General features: G+C 39.3%; 1 protein-coding gene across 3 annotated transcripts in view; it reads right to left on the bottom strand.

Annotated features, from left to right (window-relative positions):
* Positions 1-9,850, bottom strand: part of LOC118814502 — a 56,256-nt gene continuing 46,406 nt past the window's right edge. The window contains exons 5-14 of one of the 3 annotated variants that reach the window (XR_005007725.1): positions 9,528-9,785; positions 8,443-8,712; positions 7,128-7,397; positions 5,722-5,979; positions 3,927-4,196; positions 2,597-2,866; positions 1,974-2,076; positions 779-796; positions 562-611; positions 1-402 (exon numbers count right to left, since the gene is read on the bottom strand). Coding sequence is in view for 2 of the 3 variants with exons in the window: in XM_036580135.1 (XP_036436028.1) it covers positions 1,997-2,076; positions 2,597-2,866; positions 3,927-4,196; positions 5,722-5,979; positions 7,128-7,397; positions 8,443-8,712; positions 9,528-9,785 (1,676 nt within the window). In the remaining variant the exon portion in view is untranslated. Of the gene's footprint in view, positions 612-778; positions 797-1,973; positions 2,077-2,596; positions 2,867-3,926; positions 4,197-5,721; positions 5,980-7,127; positions 7,398-8,442; positions 8,713-9,527; positions 9,786-9,850 lie in introns of those variants that run through there. The other 2 variants (XM_036580135.1, XM_036580136.1) reach the window with 2 other exon arrangements.

The raw sequence follows: 9,850 nt of genomic DNA, 5'->3' as shown, positions 1-9,850 counted from the left end.
TTTTTTTTTTTAAGTGTGTAAATTAATTTTGTCAGAGGACTTTAAACAAAGCAGCCCCATGAGATCCTGAGTTCTGCTTCAGTGACTGACTGAATGCTGGCGAAGTTACGGTCCTCCAAGTTTGGGAGTTTAAAAAGTGGAATTGCTTAAACTGTCCCGACCTGGCACGGAGAACTAAACAAAGTGAGTTTGGAGAACCTTTGACCACATTAAATTGAGGTAACTCTAAAGGGCTGTGCAGCTGGTCACCTTACAAAGCTAATCTGACCATTTGTTATTACTGTATTACAGTGTGCTAACTGGCTGCACAGTAACATAAACTGATACAGGCTGAAAGCAGCTGTTCTGTTGTTGTGTGACAGCAGGACCGAAGGCTCTGAAGTTCTGATTACCTCTCAGTGACTAAAACACAAGACACAAGACAGAAAACAAACAAGGAGTAAACATCTGCTTAGTTTATCATTTTTGAAGACACGCTTTTGTTCATGTGTTTTACATTAGAAACACTGTATTCTACACTTGAGTTAAAGATGCTGCAATAATAGCAACATTTCCACTTACTTATCAGTCTGCACTGCTGACAGCTGCATCACTTCTGTGCTGTACTGTATCTACAACCAAAGAAAAGACTCATTAAATATATCATTCCAATGTATTTAGACAGTATTAAATATTTCCCAGAGCAAAAAATGTAAAGTTAGACGCTGCTCTGACACTTTTCACTTCTTATTTTAAATATTTAAAGTTTAGATTTACATAATAAACCCGGAATACTCACGTGACGGTGCGTTATAATCTGCAAAAGGTAGGAACAAAAAGATACTAAGTAATTACTCATGAATTCAGGCAATGAAATTAAATGTAGAACATATTTCACTTGTATTTCGCTGCTGTTGAAACAAAACTTTACAGGAGAAGAAAAATACTCTTAACTTTGAATGGAAGTTGATACAGCTACAATTTTTCAAGTAATTTTGGAGCTTTTCTATTGGTGTATTCACCAAATTTCAGCACATTGTAACGGGCAGTTGGCATCTTCAAATACTGTAAAAACAATACACAAAACAAAAACGGAGATACAAGGTTTTGTTCCAACAGCAGTGATATACACTGATCAGGCATAACATTCTGACCACCTCCTTGTTTCTACACTCATTGTCCTTTTTATCAGCTCCACTTACTATATAGGTGCACTTTGTAGTTCTACAGTTACAGACTGTAGTCCATCTGTTTCTCTGCATACTTTGTTAGCCCCCTTTGACCCTGTTCTTCAGGGGTCAGGACACCCACAGAGCAGGTATTATTTGGGTGGTGGATCATTCTCAGCAGTGTCTGTTGTGCTGGTACGAGTGGATCAGACACAGCAGTGCTGCTGGAGTTTTTAAACACTGTGTCCACTCACTGTCCACTCTATTAGACACTCCTACCTTGTCAGTCCACCTTGTAGATGTAAAGTCAGAGACGATAGCTCATCTGCTGCTGCGCAGTTTGTGTTGGTCATCCTCTAGTCCTTCATCAGTGGTCACAGGACGCTGCCCACAGGACGCTGTTGGCTGGATATTTTTGGTTGGTGGACTATTCTCAGTCCAGCAGTGACACTGAGGTGTTTAAAAACTCCAGCAGCACTGCTGTGTCTGATCCACTCAGACCAGTGCAACACACACTAACACACCACCACCACATCAGTGTTAGTGCAGTGCTGAGAATGATCCACCTCCCAAATAGGACCTGCTCTGTGAGGGTCCATGGGGGTCCTGACCACTGAAGAACAGGGTAAAAGGGGGCTAACAAAGTATGCAGAGAAACAGATGGACTACAGTCTGTAACTGTAGAACTACAAAGTGCTCCTATATAGTAAGTGGAGCTGATAAAATGGACAATGAGCGTAGAAACAAGGAGGTGTTCAGAATGTTATGCCTGATATATGGAGAAAGAGAGACAGAAATAGATCAGAATTAACTGTTTACTCTCACCAGACTGCTGCTGCTGCTGCTTCTTACAATACCAGGAAACGCCAAATGCAATTAAACCAGTGAAAATGCAAAACAGGAACAGCAATCCAAGCCAGATGGAAATCTGTATTGACAAAATGGCAACACCAGTAATCATCAACATTACAGTCCCTGAAGACAAATAAAGAATACAAATATTTACGTAACTTTCATACTATGACAAGAAGTATAAGATCAAATCTATACAAATTGGCATCTGATCTCACACCAAACTGTTTTCTCCTTTTATATTTCTCTAATTCATGATGTGCTGTCAGTGCTCATATTTGAGACATATAAAAAAAAAACTCCCCCCAAATACTTATTGATTGGAAGTGACATCCTACACAAAATATAAAATATGAAATGTGCCATAACTTTTGGACAGGCCACATTTTATAAATTTTTTTCTTCAATATGTTGAACTAAACTGTGGAATAAGTATGTTTACTGTGTTAAAATGTCCAGAAGTGTGTTCACTGTAGAGAATGTGTGTGTGTGTTCACTAATTTTCACTTACAAGACATCATTTAAACAGGGGCGCACAAACTTTTGTATACAACTGTATTTGCATATGTAACGTAAACCCAGTTCATTCTACGCACTGTTCTCAGACTTTAGCTGATCCTTGGTGAAATCTCTGGAGGTGTTTCCCACCACACAGCTGAACGTGTTTAAGTCCAGCTCAGTGATGTTGATGGAAACGTCTCTCAGGTATGTTCCCTCTCCGTCGGGTAAAGCAGCTCCAATTCTGACGTTTTCCTTCATATTTTTTCCATTTTTGCGCCATGAGATCTTCATTGCGCTGGGACAGAAACCAGCGACGTGACAGACCACAGGGGAGAAGGCCGTCCTCTGGAAGAATGAGATGTTTCCTGGAGGAGGAGACACAAGGAGAAACTTCACTGAGCTGTTAAACGACTCTCTAATCTTATTAATGACTACAGTAGCAGTCAAAGTATTGGACCCATCTTAAAGACATCTTGATCTAAAAACTTGTGCTTAAATGTTGAGATTTGTTTCTAAGCCAAACATATCAATGTAATGCTGAAAATATATTTGAAGTGCCCCCCAACAAGTAGCTTTCATATATACATGAGCTGAATGAACAGTACTGACCTCTGCATTGTGCTTTGCATTAACCATGTGTGTATGTGTTTAAATAGCGCTCTCACACAATGTATTAAAAAAAACAAGATGTCAGATCATAACTGCATTTTCACAGAGTATCAATACCTACAGCACTTGCTTTTGTCATGTATAATGTTCATTTGCCAATATTAAAAATTTTAAAAATTCATATATTTTCTAATGCATTTGATAAATACATTTACATACATTTATTTGTGTATGGTACATTTCCACATACATTTTAAAATAAATGTATTTTAAAATAAATTTGGCTAATATGGCAATATATCTAAAAACAGTTTTAGCATTTGGAATGTATTTCAGCATGGACTGCAATGCATTTGAAATTCATTTCAAATATATAAAAACATATATCCATGTACATTTATTCTGACAAAAACTCTTAATGTGAAGGCGGGGCTAGTTCCCCTTTGGGGGGATGTCGGAGCTGGAAGCAAGAGAGTGCAGACATGAGCGAGTGTAGAGTCAGCTGTTAGCCTATCGCCTTGCTTGGCGTACAGCATGGCTGTGGCCGAATACAGCTGTTTAATAAAGCACAACAACTTGTGTATCAGCGTTTCTTCTTTAACAGCAGTAAATGCTACAATGTGTTTGGTATAAGGCCAATATTTCTGATAGCAGTAACTCAATATGGGCTGTGTGGCTTTGATGTTTTTTTTATGTTTTTTGCTAAAATGCAGAAAAGACAGAATAAAATACATACAAAATAAAAAAGAAAGAATCTTTTCACTGGTACTGTGTATCAGAGTGTTGAACCACATGTATGTCTCACTTCTACAGCACCTGTTTGCTCCAGGTTGGTCTTCCTGAACCTCTTCAGCCAGTTCACGCACTCGCGGGTGTGGTAGCTGCTCTGAGACTGAACCAGAGCTCCGTCTCTGTTCCACCTCTCAGCCGTGATGTTCGCCTGTGCTGTGTGAGGGACGTATCTCACCTGGTTCAGATCCAGTGATATGAAATTCTCTCCATCATATCCATATTCGTCAAAGCCTTTAGAGCGACCCGTCACATCGTCCCACTCACAGCCGGACCTCCTCTGAAACGTGTGAACATCTGAGAAACGGAGAAAACGAGAAAGAGATCCATTAGTCTGAACATCCCTCTGGGGAGATAGTCTTCGACTGCTCTTAATTACAGACCATCTGATTCTGTCGTTAAAGGGCTAAAAGATCCAATAATTATTAATATTAAATAATAGCATTTTATTCAGAGACCAACAGTTTTAATTAAATGCCGTTTTACTGACTGTCATTTTTACTGTCATTTTTTTTAAACAGCAGGAAAGTATTAAATATAAAAAAGCTTGAACTTTGAAACAAGAATTCTCAAAATGATAAGCACTGAAACAAGAGTCAATATTAAAGTACATTGTTTATTCTCCTTAACAAAAGCACCTCACAAAACAACGTTAAGTTCTTGTATGACATTTAACCCTCTATTGACAATGTTGCCTCAGGGCAACAAACCCATTTTCCTCACTTTACAATAACATTATACATATTTACACCGATCAGGCATAACATTCTGACCACCTCCTTGTTTCTACACTCATTGTCCATTTTATCAGCTCCACTTACTATATAGGTGCACTTTGTAGTTCTACAGTTACAGACTGTAGTCCATCTGTTTCTCTGCATACTTTGTTAGCCCCCTTTGACCCTGTTCTTCAGTGGTCAGGACCCCCATGGACCCTCACAGAGCAGGTACTGGGTGGTGGATCATTCTCAGCACTGCAGTAACACTGACGTTGTGGTGGTGTGTTAGTGTGTGTTGCGCTGGTCTGAGTGGATCAGACACAGCAGTGCTACTGGAGTTTTAAACACTGTGTCCACTCACTGTCCACTCTATTAGACACTCCTAGCTTGTCAGTCCACCTTGTAGATGTAAAGTCAGAGACGATAGCTCATCTGCTGCTGCACAGTTTGTGCTGGTCATTCTATAGTCCTTCATCAGTGGTCACAGGACGCTGTTGGCTGAATATTTTTGGTTGGTGGACTATTCTCAGTCCAGCAGTGACACTGAGGTGTTTAAAAACTCCAATGGCCAATGAGCGTAGAAACAAGGAGGTGGTCAAAATGTTATGTCTGATTGGTGTATATGTATTTAGGGCATTAACTCTGACTTAGAAAGAATACTGAAGAGATGAAGGAGTCACATCCACAAGCATTACTGGAATGGATTCAACATCTATAACACAATTTTGGATGTAAACTCACAGTAAAAGCTAGCCAGGCTGAAGTGCAGCCTCCACATGGCGGAGTTAGTTTTAATACACTATTAAAACTAAGACCCCCACAGTAAACAAGAACAGAGTCATTAAACACGTACTACAGACTTAATGTAAATGACACATTTGAATATTTTATTGTGCTGATATTTACTGTTATTCTTTCTGGTCAAAAAGAACATTTGTTTGACAAAATGTTTGACACAGTCAACATGTACCATAATTGCTTTGAATTACTTTATTAGTGATGATGCGCTACTTAATTTTGTTTAAAAATTGAAATAATTATTAAGATTTAAGGCCTTCGTCGTGTGTGTCTTTAAAACCCAAACAGGAAAATGACAAACTGACCTTTGACGTGTCCTAAGCTCCTCATTGTAGCGTTTAATTCTTCTCGCAGTCTTAAATATTCTGATAAGTGCGTCTCCTTGTACTTCTCCCAGTGTTGGTCACTCAAAGCTTCCCTTACCCAGGAGTGCATGGCGGTCAGTGTCTTATTCTCGCTGTCATAGCGAGTAATCTGCCGCTCGTTAACAAACGACACGGCCATGAACTCAGGGTGGCACGAGGCTCTCGTCACCGTGTACAAGGTGGTGTGCAAATATTTTGCTGAAAAACAGAATCAAATATTGTTGTTACACTAAAATCTCCATTGGCCTAAATACGACTGTAAATTATGACAAATGAATCCAATCAGAATAATCAGACTTAACCTCCTATAATAATACAAGGTGATTTCAGGTTAATTGAGGCCTCAAGTACAGTGAAAGTTTAGTGACACTGGGCTTTGTTTCATTTGTCAGCTAATGACAGCAAGTGTTGCCACCCCTAGTTTTTTGTAGGACACCTTTAGATCTCATTAGAAAACCATCAAATGCACTTAGAATCAGCCACTGATCACCTGTTAAATCATCGGAATCTTTTACATTGTGATATCAACTCATTAAAAAAGCCAAAACACATTACAAAACCATCAGGAACCAACAGAAACACTTAAGGGTTCTAAGGTTTTTTTCAGCAGGGCTGAACCTTTAAAGGTGGTAGATCTCCAGGACATGGATTAAACACCCCTGATCCAGAGCTTCAGTTTCAAGTTTAGAAAACATCACTACTTTTAACAGCAGAGAGCTGAAGATCATCAGCTTACACCCTTGAATGTGCTGAGGCTGGAAAACTGAAAGCCAAACAGAGCAAAGAACAGCGGCCTGAGGGAGAACGCGCTCCTCAGAGCTTAAATGTCGAGGAGAATCGTGGATATGTGCAGCTCAGAGGCTGATGAAAACCTGATATATACAGATTAAACGCTAAGTAGTAAAGTCTAGCTTAAATGCTGAGAGGAAAATCATGGTTAGCATACTTAGCTTAGCCTACCATCCTTTTTAGCCTAGCCACCATATTGAAATGCTGAGGGGGAAAAAGCTGTAGAGACAAAAGCAGCACATTATCTACTCAAATATAACACAGTAAAGGTAAGATAAAGCACAGTGGAAGAAGTCCAGCAGGCGTCACACGGCTGAAATTTACCCTGAAAATCAATGCACTTTACATTCAGCTGACTTTATACACCACCAACACCCCATCACCCCAACCCCTCCCCCCAACATAACTCCTATAACTGCCCGTCCCAGAACTTCTGCTCAGGTTTTTGATAGTGTAACTGATAAGAGCCCTGTTTATCCATCAGACACACAGATGTAGCTTTGTCTACACACAAACCAGAGCGCACATGTAACGTAAACCCAGTTCATTCTACGCACTGTTCTCAGACTTTAGCTGATCCTTGGTCAAATCTCTGGAGGTGTTTCCCACCACACAGCTGAACGTGTTTAAGTCCAGCTCAGTGATGTTGATGGAAACGTCTCTCAGGTATGTTCCCTCTCCGTCGGGTAAAGCAGCTCCAATTCTGACGTTTTCCTTCATATCTTTTCCATCTTTGCGCCACGAGATCTTCATTGCGCTGGGACAGAAACCAGCGACGTGACAGACCACAGGGGAGAAGGCCGTCCTCTGGAAGAATGAGATGTTTCCTGGAGGAGGAGACACAAGGAGAAACTTCACTGAGCTGTTAAACGACTCTCTAATCTTATTAATGACTACAGTAGCAGTCAAAGTATTGGACCCACGTTAAAGACATCTTGATCTAAAAACTTAAATGTTGAGATTTGTTTCTAAGCCAAACATGTCAAAGTTAATGCTGAAAATATATTTGAAGTGCCCCCCAACAAGTAGCTTTCATATATACATGAGCTGAATGAACAGTACTGACCTCTGCATTGTGCTTTGCATTAACCATGTGTGTATGTGTTTAAATAGCGCTCTCACACAATGTATTAAAAAAAACAAGATGTCAGATCATAACTGCATTTTCACAGAGTATCAATACCTACAGCACTTGCTTTTGTCATGTATAATGTTCATTTGCCAATATTAAAAATTTAAAAAATTCATATATTTTCTAATGCATTTGATAAATACATTTACATACATTTATTTGTGTATGGTACATTTCCACATACATTTTAAAATAAATGTATTTTAAAATAAATTTGGCTAATATGGCAATATATTCTAAAAACATTTTAGCATTTGGAATGTATTTCAGCATGGACTGCAATGCATTTGAAATTCATTTCAAATATATAAAAACATATATCCATGTACATTTATTCTGACAAAAACTCTTAATGTGAAGGCGGGGCTAGTTCCCCTTTGGGGGGATGTCGGAGCTGGAAGCAAGAGAGTGCAGACATGAGCTGAGTGTAGAGTGAGCTGTTAGCCTATAGCCTTGCTTAGTGTACGGCATGGCTGTGGCTGAATACAGCCGCTTAATAAAGCACAACAACTTGTGTATCAGCAGTAAACGCTACAATGTGTTTGGTATAAGGCCAATATTTCTGATAGCATCAACTCAATATGGGTTCTTCTGTGGCTTTGTGGTTTTTTTTTTAATGTTTTTTGCTAAAATGCAGAAAAGACAGAATAAAATACATACAAAATAAAAAAGAAAGAATCTTTTCACTGGTACTGTGTATCAGAGTGTTGAACCACATGTATGTCTCACTTCTACAGCACCTGTTTGCTCCAGGTTGGTCCTCCCGAACCTCTTCAGCCAGTTCACACACTCGCGGGTGTGGTAGCTGCTCTGAGACTGAATCAGAGCTCCGTCTCTGTTCCACCTCTCAGCCGTGATGTTCGCCTGTGCTGTGTGAGGGACGTATCTCATCTGGTTCAGATCCAGTGATATGAAATTCTCTCCATCATATCCATATTCGTCAAAGCCTTTAGAGCGACCCGTCACATCGTCCCACTCACAGCCGGACCTCCTCTGAAACGTGTGAACATCTGAGAAACGGAGAAAACGAGAAAGAGATCCATTTGTCTGAACATCCCTCTGGGGAGATAGTCTTCGACTGCTCTTAATTACAGACCATCTGATTCTGTCGTTAAAGGGCTAAAAGATCCAATAATTATTAATATTAAATAATAGCATTTTATTTAGAGACCAACAGTTTTAATTAAATGCTGTTTTACTGACTGTCATTTTTACTGTCAATTTTTTTAAACAGCAGGAAAGTATTAAATTTGCAGAAATTTGTTTGTTGCCTAGAAGCAACATTGTGCCACAGTGGAATGGATTTAGCCAGTCACAAGCCAGATCTCACCACTTCAGGGAACACAGATCTATTTCATTTCTTCCTATTGTCACACAATGTTGCCTTCAAGGTAACATACTCCAAATCATGTCCAATTTATCAATTTATGCAAGAAAAGTGAATCGAATATATATATATATATATATATATATATATATATATATATATATATATATATATATATAAAATAATACTGAAGAGATTAAGACGTCTCATCTGCCAGCATTACTGGAATGGATTCAACATCTATAACACAATTGTGCATGTAAACTCACAGTAAAAGCTAGCCAGGCTGAAGTGCAGCCTCCACATGGCGGAGTTAGTTTTAATACACTATTACTGACAAAATGTTTGACACAGTCAACATGTACCATAATTGCTTTGAATTACTTTATTAGTGATGATGCGCTACTTAATTTTGTTTAAAAATTGAAATAATTATTAAGATTTAAGGCCTTCGTCGTGTGTGTCTTTAAACCCCAAACAGGAAAATGACAAACTGACCTTTGACGTGTCCTAAGCTCTTCATTGTAGCGTTTAGTTCTTCTCGCAGTCTTGAATATTCTGATAAGTGCGTCTCCTTGTACTTCTCCCAGTGTTGGTCACTCAAAGCTTCCCTTACCCAGGAGTGCATGGCGGTCAGTGTCTTATTCTCGCTGTCATAGCGAGTAATCTGCCGCTCGTTAACAAACGACACGGCCGTGAACTCAGGGTGGCACGAGGCTCTCGTCACCGTGTACAAGGTGGTGTGCAAATATTTTGCTGAAAAACAGAATCAAATATTGTTGTTACACTAAAATCTCCATTGGCCTAAATACGACTGTAAA

This window comes from Colossoma macropomum, unplaced genomic scaffold (assembly GCF_904425465.1).
Source record: "Colossoma macropomum unplaced genomic scaffold, Colossoma_macropomum, whole genome shotgun sequence".
Classification (NCBI taxonomy): domain Eukaryota; kingdom Metazoa; phylum Chordata; class Actinopteri; order Characiformes; family Serrasalmidae; genus Colossoma; species Colossoma macropomum.
Note: the sequence above shows the minus strand (reverse complement) of the source record. Positions and strands in the feature narration are given on the sequence as shown.